This window comes from Hippoglossus stenolepis, chromosome 9 (assembly GCF_022539355.2).
Source record: "Hippoglossus stenolepis isolate QCI-W04-F060 chromosome 9, HSTE1.2, whole genome shotgun sequence".
Taxonomy (NCBI): domain Eukaryota; kingdom Metazoa; phylum Chordata; class Actinopteri; order Pleuronectiformes; family Pleuronectidae; genus Hippoglossus; species Hippoglossus stenolepis.
The window spans coordinates 22,191,653-22,205,597 of NC_061491.1; the positions used below are offsets into that span (position 1 = coordinate 22,191,653).

Here is a 13,945-nt window from a genome sequence, read left to right on the forward strand (position 1 = left end):
AGAAAAATAAGCACTTAGGATATTTGTCTTGCTGTTTTATGGATTTAAAGGAAGATCTAACAAAAAAGAACATTTAAACACAAAAAGGCATGAATTACAAAACATGCAATATGTATTATACTCTATCTACAATATGTGATAACTCTTAGACATTCGGAGGGACATTCAGATCACTGCAGTGCCTTTGCGCACATAAATGAAACAATAAAAGTGAGTTTTCTGCAACATCTGTAAAATGATTCAAGCTGTGATCAGATGTTTACGTGGAGCCAGATGTGATGTCTTTAACTTATTCCGTGTTAGGGGCCAAAAACCTGAAAGTTAAATTTCCTAATTCAGTCCAGACTTTGGGCACATCAAATTGCAAGGGATGATAATTATGAATTCAATAATTCCATAGATGAACACATACGAGTGAATGAGGCAGTGCACACATAACACGACCAATTCACTTCTGAGTGAAGTTCATAATAGAATGACATGAATCTCAGTCTGAGACAATGAGCTGAGTCTTTCATATACAACACATCTCCACACTTTAGAACCAGAAACAAGGTTGATTCCACCAATTGCTGTTTGACACAGAGAGTTGTTTCTGTTGTAAAATCCAAATAAGAGCTTCATACAATAAACTATTTTCAGTTTTGCTGTAACATAAACAACTCAAGCTCAACAATGTTATTATAAATAATGTAAAATTATGCTTGTGCTAAACTTTTTTATTAAGTTTCTCAATTATTCAATTCTTTATTTTAATGTAAATCACTATGACTTCATGGGCCACCTCAGGTATGAAAGCTGCCTCTTTGTGTTTGACTGCTACTTTAAAAGCTAAACAAATAAACGGCCAACAACATGTGTTAACTGTTTAAAGTGTCTATAATCAGACAAACTGACTTTTTGCAAGTGGTAAACTCAACTGAGTGTTTCATTAATGTCATATCCTCTAGGAAATTTCTCAAGGCCTTAGAAAATGAATGTGTTTACCAAGTTATGAGTGGATTACACTTGTATACATTCATGTTTTAAATGCTGCATATTGAATACTGAATTGAAACTGAATTGAGAATTTACAGACATAAAACACTCGCAGAGCTGGTGTGAGGTAAAAAAAATCATCTTATCCAAACTCCATTAAACTTATTTGGTGCAGCATTAGTGAGAGAGAAACAAGGGTTCATTGCTCCCTCTAGTGGTTGGAACGGAATTTGATCAGGTGTTCATAAGGGAAATAGAGAAGGTTTATGTCGAACGTATTTGTTAAGAAACTGTTCAAGGGTTTTAAAAATGTCATTGACAACCTTTAATTCTTTATTTACATATGCGGTATTACAAATAACAAATACTCCATATGATACATGGTCATTTTCAGCGTCATTTCCATTTGTGGAATAACATCTGTAATTTGTTCACTGTGATTTGACAACACATGAAACAAGAAGGTGCTAAATACAGTTTATGGATGTGCCGAGTGCCTGATGAAACATTTCCAACATCTCCCATGAAACCCTGAACTGGTCCTCACTGCCCCACCATGTTTTTAAATGCGTTTTTATTATGTTGGCACAGATTTGAAACTGTATCAACTTTGACATCCATCCACTTAGAAATGAAGCCAGTGGGCATCTAATGGGGCTGAGTCATCCAGGACACACGCCTTGTGGAGAGACTGGAAGAGATGGGAAAAGACGTTTTAAACTATTTCAAGTTTCAATGAATTATTGTCAGAAAAATAAGCACTTAGGATATTTGTCCTGCTGTTTTATGGATTTAAAGGAAGATCTAACAAAAAAGAACATTTAAACACAAAAAGGCATGAATTACAAAACATGCAATATGTATTATACTCTATCTACAATATGGGATAACTCTTAGACATGTTCAGATCACTTCCATGACATTACGCACATAAATGAAACAATAAAAGTGAGTTTTCTGCAACATCTGTAAAGTGATTCAAGCTGTGATCAGATGTTTACGTGGAGCCAGATGTGAGCATCATGACACACATCTGCAGGCAGCCCCCTCACCAGCCTCTCTTACCTCCTCCTGCAGCAGGGCCTCCACACCTTGGTGAGCAGCGTGGCTCTGAGCGGGGAGCAGCCGCAGATGTACAGGATGGGGGTGAGGGCAGCGTTCACTCGGGGTAAAATACGCATAGGGTCGGTGCCCTCATTCTTAAAGGTGAAACACACTGAGCCAGAAAAGTTACAGACTATAACATGACAGAAGATGGGAAGCCACGTCATCAGAAAGAACATAGCCACCACCAGTATGAGATACACCGAGGAGCGCTTGGTGTCCCTCTCCACGGAGGGTGGCTCCTTCTCCAGCTGGAACCTGGCTATGATGAACAGCCTGATGTTCAGTCCTATCATTATAATCACTGTGAAGATGTTGCCCACAAACGTGCCAATGCTCGTGATCTTTCTGGCCACACCGAGTGGGACCAGGTTATTCACGGTCACGATGAGGAAGGCGTAGAGCCAGTACCCGCAGATGACCATCACGGTTCTGTTGCGCGTCATGCGGCGCGAGTATTGGAAAGGTGACACCACAGCGTGGTACCTGTCGGCCTGCGCGGCCAGGATGGCCATGTAGGACAGACCTAAAAATGTGGGTACGACTAAATATGTTCTCGTAGGGGAGTCGAAGTTGTCCTTCACATCCAGGACCCCCACATAGTAATAAGACACGCCGGAACAGATGTCACTGAAGCAGGTGCTCAGCATGTACATGAAGCGGTTCTCGCTGCGCAGAGCCCTGTTCAGCAGTATGGAGACACACACGGACATGTTGAGGAAGATGATGCTGAAAGCCAAGGAAACACTGAAGAGAAACATCAACACATTGCCAAAGCTGGTGAGGGGCAGAGCTAGAGACAGGCCCTGCAGGCTGCTGTTACTCATCGGTGCAGAGAACATGTGTGCACAGAGTTCAGGTCTTCAGTGACGAGTGGCAGCAGCAGAGCCACTGACACCTGACAATTGAGAGGGTTTACTTCTGCTCTGGTTTAAGAAGCACAGTCAAGACAAGCTCACGTCCACCTGTGGCTGTAATTCCCCAGAGGTCAACAACAGGGGCGTCGCCTGGCTCGGGCATTCGGGGCTGAAGCCCTCTGTCAGAGTCTGTTTCCTCCCCCACCTCATTTTACACTCTAACAATAAACACCAGCACTGATCACAAGTTCTGAGGACACGTACAGGACTGATGTTAACTTTGTGTTTGTTTGATTCGCTCCAGAGTTAAAGTGACTGGAAACGATGGGGGGGGGGGCACCTTGATACAGTAAAGGCTATAATCAGAGTTTGTCCTTTTAAGCATTCGGTGCAGCACACAAGTTTAAACTGAATGAATGTCGAATCAGTGTGGAGAGCACTGACAACTTTCATAGACTTTCTGTTGTAGTCTGATTAATTAATTAAAACCTTATTTTGTAAATTACAGAACACCTGTAATAACAATGACAGTCTACAATACTTTTTAAAGCAGTTTCAAAATAAAAGGGAGTTCATATTTGTCTGACTGATTTTATTAACTGATACGATTCAGGGAACATATAATCTCGAAAGTGTTTGTGCTATTTCGCTGTGATCTCTGGGCTGAAATATTTAGATTTAATTAAACCTGACACCGTCACATACTGGCTAGTTAACTGTAGTTAAAGTATTAAAGTAAAAGTACTCGTTTGACAGATTATTATATTATGTTATTAAGCTCTATGACATCATTAGATCATTTATACTGAAGCAGCTGTGTAAGCAAGTGAAGCTACAGTCGAATTCATTATAAACAGTTTTATATTAGATATATTGTGAGAGGTTGTCTCTCTTTGATTTGTGGTGAGATGGATCATCAAAGCATTTGAGAACTGTTTTAACAATTTGTTTAATTATCTAATGTTTTGAAATCTTCATCTTTAAAGCTCTCAAATAAATGTACTGCAGAATAAAATACAATAATTATCTCTGAGATGTATCAGAGAAGAAATATGAAGTAGCATAAAGTGGAAATACTGAAGTACAAGTACTTACATGTGGTGGAGTAGAAAATTAATATTTGAGTTTTACACTATTTGTGACATTGTGTAGTGTAAACTCTCCAGCCTGCAGAACAGGAGTTATCATTTATATGTTGGGGTGCGTGTATGCTCTTCTGGGTTTGTTTAGTGTATATATAAGTTTATCAATACACCTTAACACCTCCACCCCCACCCCCCACCCCCACCTCTGGGCTCAGCCCCAGATGTTGTACTCTGGAGCTGACCCCCCCTGGTCAACAAGTGACGTACCAGGCTTTAAAATGACAACAGCCTGCAATTAGAAATAAATTCATCTTTATTATTTGCAGTTTATATTATCATTACATTTTATAGTCCTGACATAACAATTCATATTTGAAAGAACATATACATCTCAATAAAACGAATCTGATATTATTTTTCAGGTTCTGCTAAACAAGTCTGGAACAGTCTGGTTCTTTTATTTATTGTCTCTCTTTCATAAGGACGACCTGGTCAAGAATAGCAGCAACGCAGTTCCAACAGTAGAAGTAATTAACAAACAGATTAATAACATTAAAACTTGATCATATTAAACACTTGCACATTCGATATTTTACCAGAGTTTTAAACTTGTTCAACACTAGAAGGTTTTGAAGCTGAAAATCAATCTGTAACTTATTCCGTGTTAGGGGCCAAAAACCTGAAAGTTATATTTCCTAATTCAGTCCAGACTTTGGGCACATCAAATTGCAAGGGATGATAATTATGAATTCAATAATTCCATAGATGAACACATACGAGTGAATGAGGCAATGCACACATAACACGACCAATTCACTTCTGAGTGAAGTTCATAATAGAATGACATGAATCTCAGTCTGAGACAATGAGCTGAGTCTTTCATATACAACACATCTCCACACTTTAGAACCAGAAACAAGGTTGATTCCACCAATTGCTGTTTGACACAGAGAGTTGTTTCTGTTGTAAAATCCAAATAAGAGCTTCATACAATAAACTATTTTCAGTTTTGCTGTAACATAAACAACTCAAGCTCAACAATGTTATTATAAATAATGTAAAATTATGCTTGTGCTAAACTTTTTTATTTAGTTTCTCAATTATTCAATTCTTTATTTTAATGTAAATCACTATGACTTCATGGGCCACCTCAGGTATGAAAGCTGCCTCTTTGTGTTTGACTGCTACTTTAAAAGCTAAACAAATAAACGGCCAACAACATGTGTTAACTGTTTAAAGTGTCTATAATCAGACAAACTGACTTTTTGCAAGTGGTAAACTCAACTGAGTGTTTCATTAATGTCATATCCTCTAGGAAATTTCTCAAGGCCTTAGAAAATGAATGTGTTTACCAAGTTATGAGTGGATTACACTTGTATACATTCATGTTTTAAATGCTGCATATTGAATACTGAATTGAAACTGAATTGAGAATTTACAGACATAAAACACTCGCAGAGCTGGTGTGAGGTAAAAAAAATCATCTTATCCAAAATCCATTAAACTTATTTGGTGCAGCATTAGTGAGAGAGAAACAAGGGTTCATTGCTCCCTCTAGTGGTTGGAACGGAATTTGATCAGGTGTTCATAAGGGAAATAGAGAAGGTTTATGTCGAACGTATTTGTTAAGAAACTGTTCAAGGGTTTTAAAAATGTCATTGACAACCTTTAATTCTTTATTTACATATGCGGTATTACAAATAACAAATACTCCATATGATACATGGCCATTTTCAGCGTCATTTCCATTTGTGGAATAACATCTGTAATTTGTTCACTGTGATTTGACAACACATGAAACAAGAAGGTGCTAAATACAGTTTATGGATGTGCCGAGTGCCTGATGAAACATTTCCAACATCTCCCATGAAACCCTGAACTGGTCCTCACTGCCCCACCATGTTTTTAAATGCGTTTTTATTATGTTGGCACAGATTTGAAACTGTATCAACTTTGACATCCATCCACTTAGAAATGAAGCCAGTGGGCATCTAATGGGGCTGAGTCATCCAGGACACACGCCTTGTGGAGAGACTGGAAGAGATGGGAAAAGACGTTTTAAACTATTTCAAGTTTCAATGAATTATTGTCAGAAAAATAAGCACTTAGGATATTTGTCTTGCTGTTTTATGGATTTAAAGGAAGATCTAACAAAAAAGAACATTTAAACACAAAAAGGCATGAATTACAAAACATGCAATATGTATTATACTCTATCTACAATATGTGATAACTCTTAAACATTCGGAGGGACATTCAGATCACTGCAGTGCCTTTACGCACATAAATGAAACAATAAAAGTGAGTTTTCTGCAACATCTGTAAAATGATTCAAGCTGTGATCAGATGTTTACGTGGAGCCAGATGTGAGCATCATGACACACATCTGCAGGCAGCCCCCTCACCAGCCTCTCTTACCTCCTCCTGCAGCAGGGCCTCCACACCTTGGTGAGCAGCGTGGCTCTGAGCGGGGAGCAGCCGCAGATGTACAGGATGGGGGTGAGGGCAGTGTTCACTCGGGGTAAAATACGCATAGGGTCGGTGCCCTCATTCTTAAAGGTGAAACACACCAAGCCAAAGAAGTTACAGACTATAACATGACAGAAGATGGGAAACCACGTCACCAGAAAGAACATAGCCACCACCAGTATGAGATACACCGAGGAGCGCTTGGTGTCCCTCTCCACGGAGGGTGGCTCCCTCTCCAGCTGGAACTTGGCTATGATGAACAGCCTGATGTTCAGTCCTACCATTATAATCACTGTGAAGATGTTGCCCACAAACGTGCCAATGCTCATGATCTTTCTGGCCACGCCGAGTGGGACCAGGTTATTCACGGCCACGATGAGGAAGGCGTAGAGCCAGTACCCGCATATGACCACCACGGTTCTGTTACGCGTCATGCGGCGCAAGTATTGGAAAGGTGACACCACAGCGTGGTACCTGTCGGCCTGCGCGGCCAGGATGGCCATGTAGGACAGACCTAAAAATGTGGGGACCACGTAATATGTTCCCGTAGGGGAGCCGAAGATGTCCTTCACATCCAGGACCCCACATAGTAATAAGACACGCCGGTGCAGATGTCACTGAAGCAGGTGCTCAGCATGTACATGAAGCGGTTCTCGCTGCGCAGAGCCCTGTTCAGCAGTATGGAGACACACACGGACATGTTGAGGAAGATGATGCTGAAAGCCAAGGAAACACTGAAGAGAAACATCAACACATTGCCAAAGCTGGTGAGGGGCAGAGCTAGAGACAGGCCCTGCAGGCTGCTGTTACTCATCGGTGCAGAGAACATGTGTGCACAGAGTTCAGGTCTTCAGTGACGAGTGGCAGCAGCAGAGCCACTGAGACCTGACAACTGAGAGGGTTTACTTCTGCTCTGGTTTAAGAAGCACAGTCAAGACAAGCTCACGTCCACCTGTGGCTGTAATTCCCCAGAGGTCAACAACAGGGGCGTTGCCTGGCTCGGGCATTCGGGGCTGAAGCCCTCTGTCAGAGTCTGTTTCCTTCTCCCCCCCACCTGCCTCACTTTACACTCTAACAATAAACACCAGCACTGATCACAAGTTCTGAGGACACGTACAGGACTGATGTTAACTTTGTGTTTGTTTGTTTGAGAGTTAGTGACTGAAACGATGGGGGCACCTTGATACAGTAAAGGCTATAATCAGAGTTTGTCCTTCTAAGCATTCGGTGCAGCACACAAGTTTAAACTGAATGAATGTCGAATCAAACTGTAGTTAAAGTATTAAAGTAAAAGTACTCGTTTGACAGATTATTATATTATGTTATTAAGCTCTATGACATCATTAGATAATTTATACTGAAGCAGCTGTGTAAGCAAGTGAAGCTACAGTCAAATTCATTATAAACAGTTTTATATTAGATATATTGTGAGAGGTTGTCTCTCTTTGATTTGTGGTGAGATGGATCATCAAAGCATTTGAGAACTTCAGAGAGAAAAAGCTTTGAACAACTCAGACATTTAAAAAATGTAATTTCTTTTTCAAAAGCAAACGTTTTTCTAAACCACTGGTTTAGTCTTTAACACTTTGTTTTAACAATTTGTTTAATTATCCAATGTTTTGAAATCTTCATCTTTAAAGCTCTCAAATAAATGTACTGCAGAATAAAATACAATAATTATCTCTGAGATGTATCAGAGAAGAAATATGAAGTAGCATAAAGTGGAAATACTGAAGTACAAGTACTTACATGTGGTGGAGTAGAAAATTAATATTTGAGTTTTACACTATTTGTGACATTGTGTAGTGTAAACTCTCCAGCCTGCAGAACAGGAGTTATCATTTATATGTTGGGGTGCGTGTATGCTCTTCTGGGTTTGTTTAGTGTATATATAAGTTTATCAATACACCTTAACACCTCCACCCCCCCTCTGGGCTCAGCCCCAGATGTTTTAGTCTGGAGCTGACCCCCCCTGGTCAACAAGTGACGTACCAGGCTTTAAAATGACAACAGCCTGCAATTACAAATAAATTCATCTTTATTATTTGCAGTTTATATTATCATTACATTTTATAGTCCTGACATAACAATTCTTATTTGAAAGAACATATACATCTCAATAAAACGAATCTGATATTATTTTTCAGGTTCTGCTAAACAAGTCTGGAACAGTCTGGTTCTTTTATTTATTGTCTCTCTTTCATAAGGACGACCTGGCCAAGAATAGCAGCAACGCAGTTCCAACAGTAGAAGTAATTAACAAACAGATTAATAACATTAAAACTTGATCATATTAAACACTTGCATATCGATATTTTACCAGAGTTTTAAACTTGTTCAACACTAGAAGGTTTTGAAGCTGAAAATCAATCTGTAACTTATTCCGTGTTAGGTGCCAAAACCTGAAAGTTATATTTCCTAATTCAGTCCAGACTTTGGGCACATCAAATTGCAAGGGATGATAATTATGAATTCAATAATTCCATAGATGAACACATACGAGTGAATGAGGCAGTGCACACATAACACGACCAATTCACTTCTGAGTGAAGTTCATAATAGAATGACATGAATCTCAGTCTGAGACAATGAGCTGAGTCTTTCATATACAACACATCTCCACACTTTAGAACCAGAAACAAGGTTGATTCCACCAATTGCTGTTTGACACAGAGAGTTGTTTCTGTTGTAAAATCCAAATAAGAGCTTCATACAATAAACTATTTTCAGTTTTGCTGTAACATAAACAACTCAAGCTCAACAATGTTATTATAAATAATGTAAAATTATGCTTGTGCTAAACTTTTTTATTAAGTTTCTCAATTATTCAATTCTTTATTTTAATGTAAATCACTATGACTTCATGGGCCACCTCAGGTATGAAAGCTGCCTCTTTGTGTTTGACTGCTACTTTAAAAGCTAAACAAATAAACGGCCAACAACATGTGTTAACTGTTTAAAGTGTCTATAATCAGACAAACTGACATTTTGCAAGTGGTAAACTCAACTGAGTGTTTCATTAATGTCATATCCTCTAGGAAATTTCTCAAGGCCTTAGAAAATGAATGTGTTTACCAAGTTATGAGTGGATTACACTTGTATACATTCATGTTTTAAATGCTGCATATTGAATACTGAATTGAAACTGAATTGAGAATTTACAGACATAAAACACTCGCAGAGCTGGTGTGAGGTAAAAAAAATCATCTTATCCAAAATCCATTAAACTTATTTGGTGCAGCATTAGTGAGAGAGAAACAAGGGTTCATTGCTCCTCTAGTGGTTGGAACGGAATTTGATCAGGTGTTCATAAGGGAAATAGAGAAGGTTTATGTCGAACGTATTTGTTAAGAAACTGTTCAAGGGTTTTAAAATGTCATTGACAACCTTTAATTCTTTATTTACATATGCGGTATTACAAATAACAAATACTCCATATGATACATGGTCATTTTCAGCGTCATTTCCATTTGTGGAATAACATCTGTAATTTGTTCACTGTGATTTGACAACACATGAAACAAGAAGGTGCTAAATACAGTTTATGGATGTGCCGAGTGCCTGATGAAACATTTCCAACATCTCCCATGAAACCCTGAACTGGTCCTCACTGCCCCACCATGTTTTTAAATGCGTTTTTATTATGTTGGCACAGATTTGAAACTGTATCAACTTTGACATCCATCCACTTAGAAATGAAGCCAGTGGACATCTAATGGGGCTGAGTCATCCAGGACACACGCCTTGTGGAGAGACTGGAAGAGATGGGAAAAGACGTTTTAAACTATTTCAAGTTTCAATGAATTATTGTCAGAAAAATAAGCACTTAGGATATTTGTCCTGCTGTTTTATGGATTTAAAGGAAGATCTAACAAAAAAGAACATTTAAACACAAAAAGGCATGAATTACAAAACATGCAATATGTATTATAATCCATCTACAATATGTGATAACTCTTAGACATGTTCAGATCACTTCCATGACATTACGCACATAAATGAAACAATAAAAGTGAGTTTTCTGCAACATCTGTAAAGTGATTCAAGCTGTGATCAGATGTTTACGTGGAGCCAGATGTGAGCATCATGACACACATCTGCAGGCAGCCCCCTCACCAGCCTCTCTTACCTCCTCCTGCAGCAGGGCCTCCACACCTTGGTGAGCAGCGTGGCTCTGAGCGGGGAGCAGCCGCAGATGTACAGGATGGGGGTGAGGGCAGCGTTCACTCGGGGTAAAACACGCAGAGGGTTGGTGCCCTCATTCTTAAAGGTGAAACACACCCAGCCAGAGAAGTTACAGACTATAACATGACAGAAGAGTGGAAGCCACGTCGCCAGAAAGAACATAGCCACCACCAGTATGAGATACACCGAGGAGCGCTTGATGTCCCTCTCCACGGAGGGTGGCTCCTTCTCCAGCTGGAACCTGGCTATGATGAACAGCCTGATGTTCAGTCCTATCATTATAATCACTGTGAAGATGTTGCTCACAAACGTGCCAATGCCCGTGATCTGTCTGGCCACGCCGACTGGGACCAGGTTATTCACGGCCACGATGAGGAAGGCGTAGAGCCAGTACCCGCAGATGACCACCACGGTTCTGTTACGCGTCATGCGGCGCGAGTATTGGAAAGGTGACACCACAGCGTGGTACCTGTCGGCCTGCGCGGCCAGGATGGCCATGTAGGACAGACCTAAAAATGTGGGTACGACTAAATATGTTCTCGTAGGGGAGTCGAAGTCGTCCTTCACATCCAGGACCCCACATAGTAATAAGACACGCCGGTGCAGATGTCACTGAAGCAGGTGCTCAGCATGTACATGAAGCGGTTCTCGCTGCGCAGAGCCCTGTTCAGCAGTATGGAGACACACACGGACATGTTGAGGAAGATGATGCTGAAAGCCAAGGAAACACTGAAGAGAAACATCAACACATTGCCAAAGCTGGTGAGGGGCAGAGCTAGAGACAGGCCCTGCAGGCTGCTGTTACTCATCGGTGCAGAGAACATGTGTGCACAGAGTTCAGGTCTTCAGTGACGAGTGGCAGCAGCAGAGCCACTGACACCTGACAACTGAGAGGGTTTACTTCTGCTCTGGTTTAAGAAGCACAGTCAAGACAAGCTCACGTCCACCTGTGGCTGTAATTCCCCAGAGGTCAACAACAGGGGCGTCGCCTGGCTCGGGCATTCGGGGCTGAACCCCTCTGTCAGAGTCTGTCCCCTGACCTGCCTCACTTTACACTCTAACAATAAACACCAGCACTGATCACAAGTTCTGAGGACACGTACAGGACTGATGTTAACTTTGTTTGTTTGATTCGCTCCAGAGTTAAAGTGACTGGAAACGATCCGGAGTCATGATCCGACATCATCGATTAATAACTAAATACATGTGATTATCAGTTAGTGTGTGAGGAGGGACAGGGACAAGACGACACACACACACACACACACACACACACACACACACACACACACACACACGCACACACACGCACACACATCTGCAGAAAGTTCTTCACACAGATTATGATGTAACACAGTATTTTAACTTCATTGTTGCAGAAGAAGCCACGTTTTCCAGGAACATAAATATGAATGAATCCGTCTTTTTATAAAGATCAGTTCTAACTGTGAGTGATTAGAAAACATCAGAGGAGGAGAATCGGTCCAGTGGAGAGTAAAGGTCTCAGTGCAGTGGCGCTGCTAAGGGGGGGGAGAGCAGGTGTGTGTGTGTATGGGGGCGCACCTTGATACAGTAAAGGCTATAATCAGAGTTTGTCCTTTTAAGCATTCGGTGCAGCACACGAGTTTAAACTGAATGAATGTCGAATCAGTGTGGAGAGCACTGACAACTTTCATAGACTTTCTGTTGTAGTCTGATTTATTAATTAAAACCTTATTTTGTAAATTACAGAACACCTGTGTGGCAATCGACCTTGCCACGGGGCTCTCCCACACACAGCCAGAGACGGAATTGTTGCTTTTTAACATCTTTATTCACAAATAAACATAAATTCAAAGTGCCAACTTAAAGCAGACTGGCTTTGCAGCCCAGTCCTCCACTCAGTGTCTGGGAGTCTCTGGAGCCTCAGTCTCTCTGAGTTCGTTCCTGAGTTCTGAGTCCTGAGGCAGCGCCGACGCTGCCTTTTAAGCATGAGGACCCATCAGCTAACAGCTCTCACCTGTGCTGATTGATCCTCTATAGCAGGTGAGGGTGCTCTCCCAGCCCCCTCACCTCCACAACCTGTAATAACAATAACAGTCTACAATACTTTTTAAAGCAGTTTCAAAATAAAAGGGAGTTCATATTTGTCTGACTGATTTTATTAACTGATACGATTCAGGGGAACAAATGATCTCGAAAGTGTTTGTGCTATTTCGCTGTGATCTCTGGGCTGAAATATTTAGATTTAATTAAACCTGACACCGTCACATACTGGCTAGTTAACTGTAGTTAAAGTATTAAAGTAAAAGTACTCGTTTGACAGATTATTATATTCTGTTATTAAGCTCTATGACATCATTAGATCATTTATACTGAAGCAGCTGTGTAAGCAAGTGAAGCTACAGTCAAATTCATTATAAACAGTTTTATATTAGATATATTGTGAGAGGTTGTCTCTCTTTGATTTGTGGTGAGATGGATCATCAAAGCATTTGAGAACTTCAGAGAGAAAAAGCTTTAAACAACTCAGACATTTAAAAAATGTAATTTCTTTTTCAGAAGCAAACGTTTTTCTAAACCACTGGTTTAGTCTTTAACACTTTGTTTTAACAATTTGTTATATTATCCATTGTTTTGAAATCTTCATCTTTAAAGCTCTCAAATAAATGTACTGCAGTATAAAATAAAATAATTCTCTCTGAGATGTATCAGAGAAGAAGTACGAAGTAGCATGAAGTGGAAATACTAAAGTACAAGTACTTACATGTGGTGAAGTAGAAAATTAATATTTGAGTTTTACACTATTTGTGTGATTGTGTAGTGTAAACTCTCCAGCCTGCAGAACAGGAGTTATCATTTATAGCTTGGGTGCGTATGTACTCTTCTCTCAACTACGGAACAAAATAGGTTTGTTTAATGTACACTACCGTTCAAAAGTTTGGGGTCACCCAGACAATTTCGTGTTTTCCATGGAAACTCACACTTTCATTTATCAAAGGAGTTGCAAAATGAATAGAAAATATAGTCAAGACATTGACAAGGTTAGAAATAATGATTTTTATTCGAAATATTAATTTTGTTCTTCAAACTTTGCTTTCGTCAAAGAATGCTCCATTTGCAGCAATTCCAGCATTGCAGACCTTTGGCATTCTAGCTGTTAATTTGTTGAGGTAATCTGTAGAACTTTCACCCCACGCTTCCTGAAGCACCTCCCACAAGTTGGATTTGCTTGATGGGCACTTCTTGCGTACCATACGGTCAAGCTGCTCCCACAACAGCTCAATG

General features: G+C 40.2%; 1 protein-coding gene across 1 annotated transcript; it reads right to left on the reverse strand.

The window, feature by feature from the left end:
• Nucleotides 1-6,438: 6,438 nt before the first annotated feature.
• Nucleotides 6,439-7,307, reverse strand: LOC124852386 (melanocortin receptor 5-like). The gene is made up of 2 exons (XM_047341278.1): nucleotides 7,112-7,307; nucleotides 6,439-7,007 (listed from the first exon to the last, which is right to left on the reverse strand). The coding sequence occupies exons 1-2, from the start codon at nucleotides 7,305-7,307 to the stop codon at nucleotides 6,439-6,441; spliced, it is 765 nt and encodes a 254-aa protein (XP_047197234.1).
• Nucleotides 7,308-13,945: the final 6,638 nt, after the last annotated feature.

What these genes read in the sequence shown, in the direction of transcription:
- LOC124852386 (XM_047341278.1), bottom strand. Translation starts at nt 7,307, where the DNA reads ATGAGTAACAGCAGCCTGCAGGGCCTGTCTCTAGCTCTGCCCCTCACC. An exon ending in CATGCTGAGCACCTGCTTCA is followed by an intron (nt 7,008 to 7,111) that starts GTGACATCTGCA and finishes CCACATTTTTAG; the next exon opens with GTCTGTCCTACATGGCCATC.